Source organism: Agelaius phoeniceus, chromosome 29 (assembly GCF_051311805.1).
Source record: "Agelaius phoeniceus isolate bAgePho1 chromosome 29, bAgePho1.hap1, whole genome shotgun sequence".
In the NCBI taxonomy this organism is placed as follows: domain Eukaryota; kingdom Metazoa; phylum Chordata; class Aves; order Passeriformes; family Icteridae; genus Agelaius; species Agelaius phoeniceus.
In genome coordinates, this window is record NC_135293.1 from 4,473,032 (window position 1) to 4,491,393 (window position 18,362).

An 18,362-nucleotide genomic window follows, 5' to 3' on the forward strand; every position below is an offset into this window, starting at 1 on the left:
AGCTTCAACAGGTGTTTTTTGTCTCTTGCTTGTGCAGATGTAGCTGTTACCCAGCTTTTATTCTGGTAGATTGGACAGGTGTGGTAGTGGAGTCTCCTCTTACCAGCTAATTTGGTGTCTCCTTCTAATTGCCACTCTGAACACTGGCTCCAGTTTAAATTCACACTGTAGGTGTGATATTGGGGGAAAGCTGGTACAGCTCAGATCTTTGTTTTCTTAAAAAAAGTTGCACAAATAAAAGGGCAGCTGAAGAAGTAAGGAAATACACTCTTTTTTTCCAGGGTTATCACATTTTTACTTAGAAACTACTTTAGCTTTCAGTTTGTAATAGTCCAGTAACTTTTTGTGCATCTTCCATTTAGTTGTGAGCAGATAAGAGCATGAGATCTGTTTAAACAAAGTGCTGTGATCTAGATTCCTTTGTGCATTAAGCACTGCCTGTTGGATTTTATTTTTGCTTACCTTTCATCTGTGTATCCTGTCCTTACAGACACCTGGAGGAAGCAAACCAAACCCTGGAAGCAATGTTGAGGCCCAAAGTTACAACCCTGCCAGGCCACATCCAGGCTGTTTACGTGCAGAACATGGTGAAGCTCTATGCATCCATCCTGCAGCAGAAGGAGCAGGCTGGGGAAAAGGAGGCAGCCCAGGAAATTACACAGCTGATGATCGAACGCCTGCCTCAGTTTGTGCAGAGTGCAGACCTGGAGGTTCAGGAGAGGGTAAGAGAATGAAATGACTTTGGGATTTATCATGGCAAACCTTGGAGCAGGTCTCTGGTTCTCTGTGGCTGTGCACATTTTCTGTAAGTTCTTATCAGCGACAAAGCCCTGATCTCATTGCAGTTGATGCCATCCTGAAGGCTGCCAGGAAGATCTTCACTCAGAACAATTTAATTTTAAAATTATTCAGGCACTTAAGGGCACAAAAAGCACCCAGCTAAAAGAGAAGCTTAATATGGATTTTTTACATTTGCTCTAAACCTGCAGTTTATGCTGCTTCTCTTAATGGAGTGAACACCTTCTGTTGACGTCAGTCAATTTGTTTGGTTCAGCTTGTTAAATATTACTCTGAAACCACTTCTGTATTTGTTTTTAGGCTTCTTGCATCTTGCAGCTTATAAAATACATTCAGAAGCTACAAGCAAAAGAAGTTCCTGTAGCTGAGGAAGTGATAGCTCTGTTTGCTGGTGAGCTGAACCCTGTGGCTCCTAAAGCACAGAAGAAAGTCCCTGTTCCAGAGGGGTAAAGTTCCTTCTCTCTCCCAAACCTTTATTTAAACTTTGAATAATAAAGTTAAGTATGTGAAGAGACACTGAAATATTCAGTGTACTGAGTCAAGCTGTTTGTTTGCTGCAATTCTTCCCAGCCTGGACCTTGATGCCTGGATCAATGAGCCTCCATCAGACAGTGAGTCTGAAGAGGAAAAGCCCAAAACAATATTTCATGAGGAGGAACAAAGGCATTCCAGACACAGACAGCCAGAAATTGATGAAGAGGAGCTGGCCAGAGTGAGTGAATGTTAAAATGCTGTTCCCTACATAATTCAGTAGTAATCTAAGTGGTGCTGGAGCAGTGGGGCTGCTGTGGATTCTCCATGTAGCCAGGGAGCCCTTCTGCTCTCCCCAGCTCAGGAGAGCTGATCACTGATGGGAGCTGATGCTTATGGACCTGAGCAGCTTCTGTCAATGACTGTAACGTGATTGTGCTCAGCAGTGATCCCACCTTTCCTGCCTCTGACCTCTCTGCTTGCACAGAGAGAACCTGTTGTTCATGAATCTTCACTTCTTCCTCTCCTTGCAGAAATGAAAACAGCAACATTAAAATTATTGTCTGGGAAGGTTTTATCTCTAGTCTATAATAAAAAAGCAAAGGGTGTTCTAAGGAATATTAGTTAATATCAAATACAATGGCTTGGGACAGGAGGGATCTTAAATCTCATCCCATTCCACCCCCTGCCCAGGGCAGGGACACCTTCCACTATCCCAGGTTGCTCCCAGCCCTTTCCAGCCTGGCCTTGAACTCTTCCAGGGATGGGAATTAGTAATGGCACCTGCAGTTCTGTCCTAGTGTGTCTGGTAACTCAGAACTGCTGTATCACACACAAGCTGCTCTGCTCTAGTCTTTTCACAGTTACTTATTGTTCAAAAATGCAGACAGCTTTTGTTTTGCACTTTGGTGTCTTTTATCTCTTTGCTTACAAACAAACATTGTAACTGCAAATCCTCTTTTGCTTTTAGCGTCGAGAAGCCCGGAAACAAGAACAGGCAAACAACCCATTTTATATTAAAAGCTCTCCTTCCCCTCAGAAGGTGAGTCTCAATTGCAATATCTCACTGGACTCTGCTGTCACTGTGGGAAGGCTCCCTGAATATCAGAGCTGCAGCCTCCTCTGGGACATTCTCATATTTCCCCTTCCCACTTTATAATGCATGGGCTGGAGTGGCTGCCTACAACTGTTTTTATAGCTCCTGTTTGTGCTGAGGATCTCCTGAGTGACCTGGTACCCCCAGGGCAGCCTGTGGGAGTCTGTGCAGTTTGTCCCAGCCCTGGGTGATGGCAGCAGTCATATCCCCAGGCACCTCACTCAGAGCCCTGAGAGGGTGACCCTGGAACTCACACTGTATTTTGTGGATCAGAAAGTTGTTGTGGTCTCTAAACACCTTTTTCAGGGAAAGAACTTCCTTTATTCCCTCTATATCTCTCTATATCTGAAGGACTGCCCCATATTCCTCTACTCCAGTCTCCAAATTTATCTTCTGAAGTGGCAAGTTATTAGCAATAAAACAAACCAAACATTCTTCATTCTGAGAGCTGCAGTAATTCTTCATTCTGGGAGCTGCAGTAATTCTTCAGGGCAGTAGTGGGATTAAAAACTGTAGCTAAGAGTAGGGTCCTTTAAAATAGTTATCAACTGGCTTTAAAACACCCTCTGCTACCACACAGAATTATTAACAAGCTGTTCCATTCCTATCTTTTAAAATGTTCACTTAAGGCATTGAACTGCTTGATGTTTTGTAATATTCCTATTTACAGAAATTTGTGCTGGCAGTGCTCAGAAAGTAACAAATCTTTCTTTTCCCAGCGATACCAAGACACTCCAGGGGTGGAACATATTCCTGTGGTCCAGATCGACCTTTCTGTCCCTTTAAAAGTTCCAGGTAAGCACAGCTAATCTATTAAAATTCATTAAAGAAATTCAGTTTAGCAAAAGTCACAATTCTTTCTTAGGACTTCCACCTGAGGTTTTGAAGGGCAAGGAACATGCTTTCATTTGAGTCTTAAATGTATCTCCTTAATTTACATTGGAAATAGTACTTTGCAGTCTAAGTTCCTTTCAAGATAATATTAGAAATAGTTCTGTGATTAGGAATGTCATGCAGCCAAGTCTGTAACATGTAGAGGAAGCACTGTTCTGTGTGGGAGCAGTCACCTTGAAAATATCTTCGAGGTCTGATGGAGGAGACTTGAAATAGAAACTAATGGTAGAGATACTGTTTGAATATCTTGTTTCACTTATCAAAAGTGGTTGTGTATCCAAGGAGTGGTTGGATACAGCGCTGAAAAGCTGTTGATAAAGTGCCTTACATTGCAAGTACAGCAGCCATGTCACCAATTCTCCTTAAAAATCTCAATATTTGGATGCTCCTTGTAATGCAATAATGCAGCCAAGAATCAGAGAGCAGGGTTGAGCTCTGTCCTGTTCCTGGAGAGATGCAGTGGACAGCAAAGCTGGTGCTTGGGGGCTGTGTGAGGTGATGTGGAAGCACAGAGAGGTGTGGATCTGGCTGGCTCTGGGTAGCTGGAAGCAGGAGCAGGGCACACTCCTGTCCTGGTGTTTCATGCTCAGTCCTTGTGCTCTGGACCTGAAAGCAGCTTGGCTTTCCCCCAGGAATGCCCATGTCAGACCAGTATGTGAAACTGGAAGAAGAGCGAAGGCATAAACAGAAACTGGAGAAAGACAAGAAAAAGAAAAAGCAGAAAAAGGAGAAGAGAGGGAAACACCATCGGCACAACTCCCTGCACACAGAGAGTGAGGAGGACATTGCTCCAGCTCACCACGTGGACATCATCACTGAGGAGATGCCCGAGGTCAGTTCTGGGCTTGGGGTCTGGGCTTTATGTGTGCAGCTCTTGAGAGATTTTTGCCCCCACAGCTGCAGATGTGGCAGTTCCAGAGCTCTTTCAGAAATGACTGAGATGATCCCAGGCTGTTCATTGCAGGGGAAGAAATGACTGTCTTTATTTTTTTTTTTAACAAAAAGACAAAAATTGCCACTGAAGCTATTAAAAAAGCCAAAACCAACCAAACAATGTTCATCCCTGCTCTAAAAGTAACACTGTCCAAATAGCATTTATTATGCTCTGCTGCTTCACTTTGACAGTAACTTGCTGTCTAGTCAGCAGCTTTGCAGCTGATGATAATTAATTGCAGATGCGAATGATGTCATCTGTATTTGTTTCTAAAATTTCCTTTAATCAAAACCGAACAGCAGCAATTCAAATCCTGCTGTTTATGAAGAAGGGGTTTCTGTTCCAAATTAGTCTTGAAACTGGATGCTGCACTGAAGTGCATTGTTCCCATAACTTACTGAGCCTGACTGCAGCTGGCCTGCTGCAGGGTTCACAGGCTCAAAAAAATTTAATTTGGGTGGTGTTGAGCTTGAGTTTGAAAATTGCCAGTGTTTTGCTGCCTCAGTGGATGTCTCTGAATCTCTCCTGCAGAATGCTTTGCCCAGTGATGAAGATGACAAAGATCCCAACGATCCCTATAAGGCACTTGACATAGACCTGGATAAGTAAGTGCAGTTCTGTGTGTGAGTTCAGAGTTGCTGAGGGAGTGCCTGGGGGCAGGGCTGGGGCTGAGCAGGCACAGGCACTCCAGGCTTGAGGGGAAAAGGCTGAAGGCTCTCCCCATGGCTTTGATGGGACCTCAGGTGCTCATCCAGCTTTGGCTCTCACTGCAGCTTGGATGATAAAATCTCAACTCCTGAGTAGGAGAGAGATTTGGGAGGGGCAGGGCAGTCCCTAAATGTAGTGTGAGTGTGACTGAAGGAGTCTGGAAGCACAGACAGTGGCACTGGATCAGGTGGGGGTTACTCTGAGGTTTGGGTGTCCCCCTGTCTCTCTGCTGTCACCTGTGTTGGCACTGAGTGTGAGCTGTGTCCGTCTGTCCCCCTCAGAAGCTCTGTGTCCATGGCAAGCCTGTGTTGTGTCAGTGACCAGTAACAGCCAGGCTGTCCCACCCCACTGCCCTGTGGCCCCTCAGTGTGTCCCCTGTAGTGAAGTGTTGTTGTGCTGTGACTGAGCTGTGTGTCACACCTGTGCCCAGGCTGTCCCCAGCCAGCTCTGGGGCTGTGCCAGTGCCAGCACTGAGCCCCTGCATCCTCATGCCCGTGAGCCCTGGGCTGTGCAGTATTGCACAGGAGATTGGTTTGGATTTTGGTTTTAGTTGCTCTTTTACAAAATCACCATGCTAAAAATAATTGCTGATTTATGGTCCAGGGATGCCTCCTGGAAAGTTTGGAAGACTGTGCAGGCCCATGTGGGTGTGTGTGGGATCTCTCTCTTCCTCTGGTACTCGAGTGTGTGCTTTTCTTTGCAGTTCCAGATTTATAGGGCTTTGGCCCCTGAGTACCTTGTGAAAAAATGAATAAAATAGTTTCTGAGGAATTTCCTTTTTTGGAAGGCCAGTCAAAGTCAGCAGTGACAAATGTATAAAAGGAAATCATTTTCTGCCTGTAGCCCCTGTATCTGCATGGTGATTCTCAGCAGTGCTAGGCACACCCAGCAGAGCAGGTTCTGGGTGCTGTGCTCCAGGAGGCATCCAGGGCTGGTGGATTGTTCCATCCATTCCCTCCCCTGTGCCATGAGTGCTGTGCTCTCCTGTCATGGTTTCTCATGTCTGTGTCCTCTCTCTTTCTTTCTGTGCTTGCACTGCTCTGTCTGTCACGCTCACACGCAGTCTGGTTTCAGGGAAGCCTCCCAGGTAAGAATATCTCCTGAGTGTTGACCTTTGTCAGGTTGGTTGATTTTTGGACAGGGCAAGTCCTTGAAGGGTGGTGGAACTGTTAACTCAGAGACTCTCGCATTTGAGAGTCTGTTTTGTCACTGGCTTTCAGCACCAGTGCTGTTCCTGTACAGGTGTATCTGAAATAGTAAAGGATGAGGCCTGTTTGTTGTTCAATCTTCCCTTAGTGTCTGAAAGTGAAAAAATCATTGGTTCTGGTTCTTAATGCAATATAAGCAAAAAATTGAGGCAGTTGAGGCTGTTAGAAATGTTTCTGAAGTGATGTTTGCTGTGCAAATTTTAAAATTAACATTAAATAAAAGCTGATAAATAGAAAAATATGCAGTTGGTGAAATTCTTGCTGGTTTATGGAAATGTTTGACAAGAATGAGAGAAATTTTTGTGGGTTTTTTTCCCCCAAGTAGTGGATTTAGGATACAGTGTAAATATGACCTGCTGTTGCTGCTTTTTGGAAACAAGTGTCTGAAATGACATTTAACTTACAAAATATGTAGTAGAGTAGAAATTCATAGTGTAAACTTCCAAAATAAAAATTACTTAGAATAATTCCCAACTGGACCAATCTATTCATCAAGAACAACAAACCCCACACCCTTCAAGGGCTGCTGGATCCATGCTGCCATTCCACTGCTCGAGTTCCCACTCTGCTGGAAATGCTGTTCCACATCCTTGCTTTTCCTTGGAGAGGGATTCCATGGAAACACAGTGGAACCTGGAGCTGTTCCTCTGTGGCTCAGCCTCTAGCTGGCACCTCGAAGGGTTAAGCAGCAAAACCTTGGCTCTCAGTCACCTCCAATTGTTTCCTCTGACTCCTAACCCACAAGGGCAATGTTGCAGTGCATAAGCAAACTCCAGGTATGGAGGTATGCACTGATTTTAGGCTTGGGGGCCCAGCTCCCTAAGAACAAGGCAGAGCTTGTCTTGGCCAGGTTGTCTGGCTGAGGGAGGCTGTTGGCAGCAGGTAATGGGCTCTTTCTTTTCAAGACCCTTAGCAGACAGTGAGAAGCTGCCAGTGCAGAGACACAGGAATGTCGAGACCCTGAAGTCACCAGACTCAGAAGCTCCCCTAGTAGAGAAGAAGAGCAAGAAACCCAAAAAGAAGGAAAAGAAACATAAAGATAAAGAGAGAGATAAAGGAAAGAAGAAAGAGAAAGAGAAAAAAGTGGTAGAGGAGGAGGAAGAAGAAGTAAAAAAGGTAATTCTCCAAGATTTGCATTATTTTAGCTCCTGCTGTTATTTATTGCTGAGTTCATTTTGTTGCCTAGGAACAGTTGCATTTAACAGTTCAAACAGCTCAATGCATTCACCCTCTATTTCCTTCAATTTTTACTACTGTAGCAGCAGGTATTTAAAGATTTCTGTTAATAAAAATAACACTTAGCCTCCTAAGTTAGCTGAATTGGGCTCACTGCAGCCTACACAGCAGATCTGCCAGAGCTCACGTGGAAGCTGAATTTGCTGATATTTTGTCTGTTCTCCAAGTGGGGAACTCCTTAGCAAAATATCTGGAACTGGTTTTGTGAGTGTCATTTGTGGTACATCCTGTCTCCCATGTGCTCCAGAGCCTTTCAGTTATAAACCCTGCCCATAGCTGCCAGTTGCTGTTGGGATTTGAAGCATCCTCCTGTGAATCCCCTGCAGAGCTGCACATTCCCTCTGCCCTGCAGCCCCTGGAATGCCAGGGATACCCTGGTGTAGGGGTGCTGGGCAGGTGCTGTCAGCTGGGCCTGCCTCTGGAAGTGCTCAAAGACTGAAGTGAAGCTTCTTGGTGTGTTTGCTCCTGAATGTGTCACAGCATCTGTGCATGAGGAGCACTCTGGAGTGCTGCACTTCCATGCACTTCAAGTTTTGATTTAATTGTTGTAGAGTCACAGAATCCCAGACTGGTTTGGTTTCAAAGGAACCTTAAAGCTCATCCAGTGCCACCCCTGCCATGGCAGGAACACCTCCCACTGTCCCAGGCTGCTCCCAGCCCTGTCCAGCCTGGCCTTGGGCACTGCCAGGGATGCAGGGGCAGCCCCAGCTGCTCTGGGCACCCTGTGCCAGGGCCTGCCCACCCTGCCAGGGAACAATTCCCGATTGCCAAGATCCCATCCAGCCCTGCCCTCTGGCAGTGGGAGCCATTGCCTGGCTCCTGTCCCTGCAGGCCTTGTCCCCAGTCCCTCTGCAGCTCTCCTGGAGCCCCTTCAGGCCCTGCCAGGGGCTCTCAGGTGTCCCTGGAGCCTTCTCTTGTCCAGGTGAGCACCCCCAGCTCTCTCAGCCCTTCCTCCTAAGGCAGATGTTCCATCCTTGTGATCTTTTTGTTTTGATTTTCTTTTGTTGCTGTTGTTGGGGGGGTGTTGGGTTTTTAATTTGATTTTTAAGAAAGATATACGAACAATGATAATGGTTTTGGTTTTTTTTTCTGAAATTCAGGGGGAAGACTTGGATTTCTGGCTCTCCACTGCTCCACCAGCTGCTCCCATGCCCCAGCCACAGGTAGGAATCTTGCCCCATCAGAAGAAACTTCTGTGGTTATTCCTTGCCTCGAGCTGTGCAGGAGTGCTGTGTCATGCTGCAGCACAGTGGGGAACATCAGCTTCATCTCCTCACCTTCTGCTGGGGAACAGAGATATTGTGTCTGCCCAGTTCACAGGAACTGTAATGGGAGACTTGAGGCTCATTCTGTGCAGATCAAGGAATAGAAATACAGATGCAGCTCCAGGCTTGGTTGATTTTGTTATTGATGAGTATAATGTTATACAGTTGTATGGTTTTATTTCCCAGTATGAGGTAGACTCTAGCAATATTAATAGACATGAGAGACAGAGTGTGAAAGAAAAATTCTCATGAATTTTGATGGGAAATTCTAGAGGAAAAGACAAAGATGTAAGGGGATGGATTCCTTGGAGAAAATCTTCTGAATCGTGTCCTCAGGTGATCATATCTGCTGGGTTTCAGAGGCATAAAATGAAAGCCTTGATTCCATGTTAGCCTAATGTCATTTCTGAAATAACAGTTGTGAGGAGTTGTCACTGTTGAGTTTCTTCTGGTGTGGGATTGGGTTCTTCCAGCTGCTTTCCATGAGTGTCAGAATCCTTCTGCTCATCTCCTCAGAGCGAGCCTGCAATGGGCACTGCTGTGGTGGCTGAATCTCAAGGGGTAAAAAAAGAAGAAAGGGAAGAACAAGATGAGGAGGAGGAGGATGAAGGAAAGGTAAGTGGCTCAAGTTAAGAGGAAATTGCCTCAAGTTACACCAGGGGAGGCTTAGATTAGATATTAGGTAAGATTTTGTTGTTATTGTTTTTTAATGGAAAGGATTGTCAGGCATTGGAACAGGCTCCCCAGGGCAGTGGTGGAGTCACTGTCCCTGGAAATGTTGAGAAAACCTCTGCATGTGGCACTTGTGGATGTGGTGGCACTGGGCTGATGGTTGGACCTGGTGATCTTAAAGATCTTTTCCAACCTTCACAATTCTCTGCTTCTATGAAGTTGCTGTCACCTTTCAGCCATATTCTCCTGCTGTCTCAAACTCCTCAAAAAACAGCACAGAGGATTTACCAACAGCATCTGTTCAGTGCAGTGACTGCCTGCAAATGTTGCATCCTTGAGGAGCTGTGACCACCTCGTGTCCCTGAGCCAAGGGACAGGTCCCAGTTAAAGCTGAGCTTCCAAACACTTGGGGAGATTCAGCCCTGTGCTGTTCCCAAGTTACTTTGGGATAAGGTGTGGGGAGCAGGGTTTACTGGGACTCCACATGGAGTTACTTTTGAGATTTGAGGAATGGTAGCTCTGTTTTGGGTTCTGCTGTAAAGGGAAATTTTGTGCAGTCCAGGAAGTGCAGAGAGCGAGAGTCCAGAGCTGGAGGTGTGGTGGAGGGGTCATAGCTAGAAATCAAGGGTTTCTTTAAGGGTTTGTTGCAGTTTCTCATTCTTCTTGGTAGAAATCCTCCAAGCATAAGAAGAAAAAGCACAAGAAAGAGAAAGAAGAGAAATCAAAGGACAAAAAGAAATCCAAAAAGAAGAGTCATCACAGCGAGGAGGAGCCCCCAGAGTCGGTGCAGAATGGGACACTAGAGGATGAGCCACTACCAGTGAGTGGCTGTGCCCAGGCCTGGGGACAGGGAGAGCTCAGCTGCTTGGGAGGGAGGGCAGGGACAGCTCTTCTCAGAGTCAGCAGGTCTGGTGTGACTGTGAGTTCTCTTGTTTTGCAGCCCATGTCCAGTTACCGCCTTCTTGCTGAAAACCCTTACATTAAAATGGTGAGTTTGGGCTGTTCTCTGGGTGCCCTGAGAGAGGGGTGCCCTGGGGATGGGGCTGTGACTTTATGTACCCATCACATAACTGAAGAACTGTTTCAGTCCCAGGCTCTATTTCCTTTCCTTTGGGTGGCTCACTTGAATTTCTAAGTTGATATTTTCCCAATCCTTAGCTGATCACCAGTGTGTTTCCATAATCTTTCCATAAGCTATACCAAATTACCTCCCTTTTGAACCTGGTTTTATCCCTGGGTGAAATGGGATAAATGTGTTCTGTATTCTGTTTCTTGAAGTTTGATTCTTTCCTGTGACATTTTTCCCTTCATTTGCAGACCTATGACATTCAAGGAAACCTCCAGAATGACAGCCAAGTTACTGTGTCTGTTATCTTTGAAAACAAGAGCACTAGCTTCCTTAAGAGCATGGAACTCAATGTCCTGGACTCTCTCAACACTAAAATGCTCCGACCAGAAGGATCATCAGTACACGATGGGATACCTGTGCCCTTCCAGCTCCCCCCTGGTATGCACAGCTTTGCACAGGGAGGGCTCTTGGAGTGTGGCTGGGCCTGCACTGCCCTCCTGTGGAAAGAGCTGCTTGAACTTCTTGCTGTTTTCCAGAAAAACCATCTCTGCTTGGGTGTTGCTGGGCTTTCCCACAGTTCCTGGAGAGGATAAGCCTTCTCCCAGTATGGCTGTAATGCAGGTGGTTCTGCACAGCAAGAGCAAAGCCTTAATCTAGGGCTGGGAGTCCAAATGTCTGAGTTCCTTTGCCAGGTGCCTGCAGGCTGGCACACCTTTGACTGCAGGAATCCAAAATTCATGATGTGTTTGCCATGAGGTTTAAAATAAACCAAGGTAGTAGTTTTGTGAAGTATTAGAACCCACTCTGGATTTATTCTGGAGCTCTTGTCCCCCTGTTTGAATGGCAGAGGCCTTTTGCAGGGAAGGTTTGTGATAAGGATGTGCAAGGAGGGCAGCTGAAGTATTAAGCACAGAAATGAATGATAATGGTTTTGTACAGAGCACAGTAGTACAGTCAAATCTGTGAACTTTCCTGAATTTCCCTTCCTTCACCAAGGAGTTAATTTGAATCCTGGAACAGCTCACAGAGGGCTGGAATGGCCTCAGAGAGCTTTTCAATCCCCCATGGAAAGCAGTGGGGTATTTGATTTGTTTTAAATCTGTATGTGGCAGTTCTTGACACAGACTTGTATATTGAAAGCAAAACATAGAAAAATTAGAATTCAAATTAGCTCTGAAAGCTGCTCTGAAATGTCTATAATATAATTCCAGTTATGCAAATAGTTTAAATCTGTGACACTTTGCCCAGGCACTTGCTCAATAACCTCCATGAAATCCCATTGCTGCTACTGAGGGACCCAAGTGCTGTAACATTGTTGACTCATCACAGCAGTTGTGTGTAGAACTCTCTTCCAACTCAGAGAATTTCAGACTTGGTTCAGAACCAGTCTGCACATAAGTCAGTTTATTGTAACCATTACTCATATCTGGAAACCATGTTCTGACCTGACTTTTCCCTCTCCTCTCTTCACACTAGGAATCTCTAATGAAGCCCAGTTTGTGTTTACACTTCAGAGTATTGTTATGGCTCAGAAGTTAAAAGGAACACTGTCCTTTATAGTCAAAGTAAGTGCAGCTCTCAACTGCCTCTGCTTCCTTGGGAACTGCGTCAGGGAGCCGCACTCGGGTGGGAAGCTCTGCTCTGGAGCTTTTTTTAGGCATCATTTCATGCCTGCTGCAGCAGCCCATTCTGTGAGGAACATTTTCACATGACATCTTGTGCAAAGAGTGCCCCCAGTCCTGCGTCAGCACCTCCTGCATTGTCATTGCTGTCAGCGTGTGAGCAAGGCAGCCTGGAACATGTGCCACATTGTCAGCTAGAAAATCACACTGACCTGCTGGGGAGGGGACACAGGGAGCAGGGTCTGCTCCTTCTGATCTCAGCTGACACTGCAGCCTGGTACAAGGCTGCAAAACAAAAATGAGAATTAGATGCAGTTATTAAGAGTGGAAACCCAGACCAAGAGTGAAGGCATTGTTTAATAGGTATTGACTGGATAAGACTGTGTGGGTCTCTGATGTTATTTCAGTACAATTATTAATGAAAGAGATGCTCAGAGGAAATGAATGGAGACAGTTGTGGCTACTCCCGAGTCAGCCATTGTCTCTATTTTAAGAGCTTCTTAAAAATAGCATTCTGGTCCTATTTTAGTACCTAAGAATCTGGGAACTATTAATTTATTATTTTGCTCAGGAAATTATGAACTGTAAAACCACATCTCCAAGTGTTAGTTTAAACTCAGTCTGCTCAGTTCATTTTCAGCAGAGTGCAGGCAGAGCTGCAGCCCAGTGTGTCCCTTACCTGTTGTAGGTGCATATATGAGCCCAGCTGCCCAAAGCTTTGAGAGGGCTGATCTTGTGGTGGGATGGTTCTCACACTGATCCTTCAGGGGAACCTCAGCTCCTCTCTGGTGACTCTGTGGTGGCTGGGGGTGGCTGCCTCAGGGCTCCCCCTCACCTGCTCTCCTTTGCCCTGTTGCAGGATGATGAAGGTTCAACCCATGAAAAACTAGATTTCAAATTGCACTTCAGTTGTGCTTCATACTTGATCACGACGCCTTGCTACAGGTGAGTGCCCTGGCAGGCTGAGCCCTGCCTGCTCCTGAGGGCTTGGGCAGTGTCTCTCTAAGGGGTGACTGCTCAGATATGTCCAGTGACTGATTTCAAATGGCTCTGCAGAGGGAGCTCTGTGCCCTGCAGGCTGGCAGAGGCAGCTCTGGCAGCAAGAGGACACAAGTTGCTCCAGTGGGCTCTGGAGTGTGGTTTCTGTATTTGCTGTAAATCCATTTTCCTAGAGCTTGATAGCACTTAAGCTTCTGTATCCTGACATGTTTCATGGGGCTGATGGCACAGATTTCACTTGCATTTCTAATAAAACATTTGCTTTCCTTCCTGTTCTGCAGTGATGCTTTTGCCAAGCTCCTAGAGTCTGGAGATCTGCACATGAGTTCTATTAAAGTAGATGGAATTAGCATTTCTTTCCAACATCTACTGGCAAAGATCTGTTTTCATCATCATTTTTCAGGTGAGTCTTCCTTGATGCAGAACCTTCTGCAGAATTCCATCTTCTAAAATTTCTGCTGTGCTTGGTGGGCATAATACTCCACGGGCTCAGCAACCACAGGAGCAGGTGATGTCCAAATTAAATACATTTGGGAGAGTTTTCTCCAGTTTTGCAACACTCAAAGCATGCAGTGTTCTTCAAGATGAATTCTCCTTATGTCCCTGTGGAATTCCTGCAGCCCAGTGAGGCATGTGACAGCTATCATGGGAGCAGCTGCTGTGGAGTTCATGCTGTAACTGTTCTCTGGAGGATGGGTTTGATCTGCAGGGTTTCAGACTCCTTCCCCAGTGCCTCCTTTCAGTGAGGGAGAGCCCCAGCTATTCAGCTTTGGGTTTATTAATTAAAACACAAGCACTGGCTGAAGCAAAACAACTGCCTGTTTCATCATGCTCTGGTGTTTGCATTAGACATTGCCTCACTGGAAGTATTTCTGGGGAAGAAATCTACGTTCTGAGCAGTGTTTTTGCCACAGAACATTTGTGGCTTAGGAGACAAATGACTCACCTCATTATTGTGAAACGTCCCAGAGAGAAGCCACGAGGAGCCAGGCATATCTTAACCCTGACTTCCTCCTCCCCTCTGTAGAAGCCTCTGTTCCTCAAGGCCAGGCAGAGCAAGGGCTGCTCTCCAGGGGAAGCAGGGCTTGAATTAAACTGGAATGGAATGAAATGAAATTGCTGTTTCTCTGCAGTTGTGGAACGCGTTGATTCGTGTGCATCCATGTACAGCCGTTCTATCCAAGGCCATCACGTCTGCCTACTGGTAAAAAAGGTGAGAGCACTGTAACCCCTGAGGGAAGCTAAACCTGGAGCCTTCCCTGCCTTCCTCTGCCTCTTTCCAGTCCTGAATTTGGCTGGGAACACATTTATCCCCACTTGGAAGAGAAGCTAATGGTTTTTTTTTTCTCTTTTTTTTTTTTTCCTTTCCAAGGGAGAGAACTCTGTATCCATAGATGGGAAATGTAATGATTCTACCCTGCTTAGCAACTTGTTGGATGAGATGAAAGAGACATTGTCCAAGTGCTGAATATTCCTTATACAATATTCCAAGGAGCAGAAACACACCCAACGTGTAAAGACGAGCAGACCCAAGTGTTAAGTTTCTCCCTCGTACGCATGTACTACCCTGGGGCACGTGCTTTCAGTTCACTCCACCATTGGTTGCAGTTTAGACATTTTAAGGCTGTATGTTACCTTTTTATTTTCAGAACTTTTTACAAACTGTGGTGTTAACCCTTTCTAGCCCAAAGAGATCCTGGTGACATGACTGGAGGAGGGAGGGAGGGAGGGGTGGGCACTATTTATTCAGCAGCTCATGATGATCCCATGACCTTCATCTGTGTGGGACAGCGACTGAGCAGGACTTTATCAACAGTAGCACAGTTTGTTGCTTGTGCTTATGCCAGGGAAGGTTGACTTAATCCTTAGCCATGAAATATGTCTTCAGGGCTGCTGTAGTTGATGTATATTTCTAGCAGAGGCTGGTGCTGGACCAGAAGGCCTCTTTTTGTTTCTTTTTTTTTATATATATATGATTTATTATTATCTCAAGATCTATTGTGATCAGCATATAAATATCCTCCATCTCCTTGAGCTAATCCAAAGGAGCCCTGTGGGAACTGGGATGTTTGAGTTTCTGTTTATAGTAGTTGCCTTGAGCCTTAACCTTCTTTTAGTGACAGCTGGAAGAGTCGAGTGTGGAAGCATGAAACGGGCTGGAAGTGTTATTGTTTGGGTCTGTGCTCCCCTCGGCTGCCCCACACACGGAGTCTGTCAGGCCTCTCCCTTCTGAGCTGTCTCTGCTGATGTGTTTTATGAGTCCACTTCAATTTCACATTCCTGAACAGTTAAGCTGTAGCAAGAAACTGGAAATCCAAAGGGGTCTGTTCCTGCTTTTTTATCCTTTTGCTCACCAGCTGAGGTTGACCATTACCAGGTTAGAGAAACAATCATGGGTGCAGCCCCTTGTGTGCAGGTCCATGTCCTCCCCCTGGGCTCTGAAACCAGCAGGGTCATTCTGTGTGTGTCCCCTCAGTGTCCCCCAGCCCTGCCCTTGCAGCACTGAGACAGATTTGGCAGCACAAAGGCCCCTGGGTCCCTGTGGCAGAGCCCTCCCTGCAGGGAGAGAGGGCTGGATGAGGACCCCATGTCCCAGAGGCAGGAAGGAGGAGGAGGAGGATGATGATCCCCTCTCCCTGCCAGGGTGCAGGAGAGGGCTCATGAGGAGCTGCTCTCCCTTCAGGGGGCAGGGTGGGGAGGGGGCTGAGGAGCTGCAGATTTGGGACTGTAGCTGTTGCTTTAGGGAGAAGAAGGGAGAGTCTGGGAAGTGCCCATTCTGCACTATTGGAATCTTGTGGAGTCACTGACAGGAAAGGAATGTCACAGTGTCCTGCAGAGATGCTCAGTTGATGTCCTTCTACAACATCCCTTGCTTTCAACTTATTTTGTATTCCCCTGCTCTGTTTCTTTCCTTGCAGTTCCACACCCAGTGAGCAAAACTCCATGGAAGGATTTTGCTTTGAGGCACAGAGCAGGAGCAGTTTTGATTGCTCCAAAAAGGTGCCCAGGGAGGAGCTGGCTGGGTCTGCACGTCTCCAGCACCACCACCACTCCTAAAACACCAAACCCCCACGCAGGGAGCAGGATCAAGTGTTGATCTTATTTGTTGGGTGATGTCCTGTACTTTACGCGTGTCTTGTGCTCTTTACACTCTTCCCACAGGAGGTATTTTGGCAAAGGCTCTGCTCTGGTGCTCTGGGTTCCTTGCCAGGCCCAGCTCCGTGTCCGACCGTGCTGCCACAACGTGGAGGGTTTGGTTTTGGTCAGCCTCCCTTGGTTAGCCAGTTGTGTATTAGAAACTGAACATATTAAAATTGTCTTAAAGGATAATGTTCCTCAATTAGTGTTTGGGTTTTTTAATTCATGGATGAAAACTGTCACTTTAGCATGTAGAGTCTCTTACAGAATCCTGTGCAGTGATTCTAGAATTTTGAAACTGTATGATGTGTTACATTCACAAATTTATTTGCTATCAACATTCCCTGGAAAAAAAAAAAAGAAAAGAAAAAGAAAACAACATACCACAAGCTGCTGTAATGATTTTGTGTCAAGATGATCCAATAAACTTTCAAAACAAAGTTAAATTTTTGGCTTTATAAATGGTCCTTTCATAAGACTGTTCCAGTTTGGATGGACCCAAAATCAAGGGCATGGATTTACCCCAGGGCTTGAATAATGGATTTTCAGTGGAGGTAAGAGGAATCTCCTTCCCAAAGGAGGTAGGGAATTCCAAGTGCCACCCCCTTAAAAGGCAGCTCTGCAACAGCAGCTGTCACTAACACTGAAATTACAGGAAAAAGTAATTCAGACTATCTCAGTTAAATCTCCATTAATTGTTTTATGTTTTGGATCATGATTGCAGTTAAAATTCAACCCTTGGAAGAATGGGAGGAATCAGCCCCTGCTGTTGCTTCCTCTTGGCCTCCAGTGAGATTTGTGACAAACGTGGTGACATTGATGTGGGGCTTAAGGCCCTGTCCTGCCACAGCAGGAATGAGGCCTGGGCTTGGCTGAAGCCCCAGTGGTTTCCAGTCACACCAGAACCTGTGAGAATCATCTTGGGATAGAAATCCCTGGGGCTGAGAGGCAGGAGCCACCAGTTCTGCACTGGAATTGCCCAGTAGCTTGTTGGCCCCATTGGTGCAGGAAGGATCCAGCTCCTCAGTTCCCAGTACTGCAATCCCACATGGACCTGCCATGGGCTGGGACTGCACAAATCTGATGGAATGGGATGGAAACAAAAGTAAATCCCTACCCAGGGAGCGCCTGGAGCAAACCTCAAGTGTGAAATGAGCCGCAGGAGCTGATCCTGCCCCTCCCTCAGCCCTGCAGTGCTGTGTCCAGTTCTGGGCTCCTCTGGGGCCTGTGCAGGGCTGTGAGGATGATGAGGGGATGGAGGATCTGTGGGGAAAGGCTGTGGGAGCTGGGGCAGGGGGAAGAGCAGAGATGAATATATAGACAATATATTTATATATTACATATATGGATATATGCTTTACTAAGTGCTAGAGGCTGGGGCCAAGCAACAGGACCGGAGGTCATGGGAGGAAACTGAACACAAGAAATTCCACCTGAGCAGGGGAAGGACTTTGCCCTGGGTGTGACAGAGCTGCCCAGAGAGGCGGTGGAGTCACCTTCCCTGGAGCTCCCCAAAAGCCATCTGGCCACAATCCTGATGTGCTCAGGGGCCCCTGCTGAGCCAGGTGCGCTCCAGTGGTGCCTCCCCAACCTCGCTTCTGTGACCGGGAGTTGCCCACGGGCCTGGCACTCAGGCTCCTGCCCTGGGGCACAGCAGCATCATCTGCTCATGGAGGAATCCTGCCAGAGGGGCCCCGCGTTCCGGGAGCAGCAGCGGGATCAGCTGCTCTGCAGAGCCCCCGAGCTGCTGCCGTGAGCCGGGGCCAGCTCGGGCAGCCAGACACCCCCGAGGAGCTGAGGCTTCAGCCCCGGTTCTGCGGCTCAGCTGGGCTGGGAGGGGCTGTGACCACCCTGGGGCTGCTCAACCTGGAGAAAAGGAGACTCAGGGGTGCCCTCATCACTCTCACAGCTCCTGCAAGGTGCCTGTGCTCAGCTGGGGCTGGGCTCTTTCTCCAGGAACTGACAGAACCAGAGCACACAGCCTCAGCTGTGCCAAGGGAAATACAGGTTGGATAGCAGGAAAAGGTTTTTTACAGAAAGGGTGATAAAGTTCTGGAATGTTCTGCCCGGGGAGGTGGTGGAGTCCCCATCCCTGGGTGTGTTTAACAAAGCCTGGATGTGGCACTGGGTGCCAGGGTTCAGTTGAGCTGTTGGCGCTGGGTTGGACTCGATGATCTTGAAGGGCTCTTCCAGCGCAGTGATTCACAGTGAGCTCAGCTCCTTCTGTGATTCTGTGATTCAGTGATTCAGTG

At 46.8% G+C, this 18,362-nt stretch overlaps 1 protein-coding gene across 2 annotated transcripts in view; it reads left to right on the top strand.

Moving 5' to 3' along the window:
* AP3D1 (adaptor related protein complex 3 subunit delta 1) overlaps positions 1–16,556 on the top strand; it is a 45,428-nt gene extending 28,872 nt beyond the window's left edge. The window contains exons 15-33 of one of the 2 annotated variants that reach the window (XM_054650315.2): positions 491–722; positions 1,099–1,244; positions 1,369–1,510; positions 2,240–2,311; positions 3,085–3,160; positions 3,892–4,091; positions 4,725–4,798; positions 5,965–5,988; positions 7,015–7,225; positions 8,446–8,508; positions 9,127–9,225; positions 9,953–10,102; positions 10,223–10,270; positions 10,600–10,789; positions 11,828–11,916; positions 12,833–12,918; positions 13,254–13,375; positions 14,106–14,185; positions 14,345–16,556. In XM_054650315.2, the coding sequence (XP_054506290.2) occupies positions 491–722; positions 1,099–1,244; positions 1,369–1,510; positions 2,240–2,311; positions 3,085–3,160; positions 3,892–4,091; positions 4,725–4,798; positions 5,965–5,988; positions 7,015–7,225; positions 8,446–8,508; positions 9,127–9,225; positions 9,953–10,102; positions 10,223–10,270; positions 10,600–10,789; positions 11,828–11,916; positions 12,833–12,918; positions 13,254–13,375; positions 14,106–14,185; positions 14,345–14,440 (2,200 nt within the window). In that variant the 3' untranslated portion in view covers positions 14,441–16,556. The remainder of the gene's footprint in view (positions 1–490; positions 723–1,098; positions 1,245–1,368; positions 1,511–2,239; positions 2,312–3,084; positions 3,161–3,891; positions 4,092–4,724; positions 4,799–5,964; positions 5,989–7,014; positions 7,226–8,445; positions 8,509–9,126; positions 9,226–9,952; positions 10,103–10,222; positions 10,271–10,599; positions 10,790–11,827; positions 11,917–12,832; positions 12,919–13,253; positions 13,376–14,105; positions 14,186–14,344) is intronic. The other variant, XM_054650316.2, reaches the window with a different exon arrangement.
* The last annotated feature ends 1,806 nt before the right edge of the window (positions 16,557–18,362 follow it).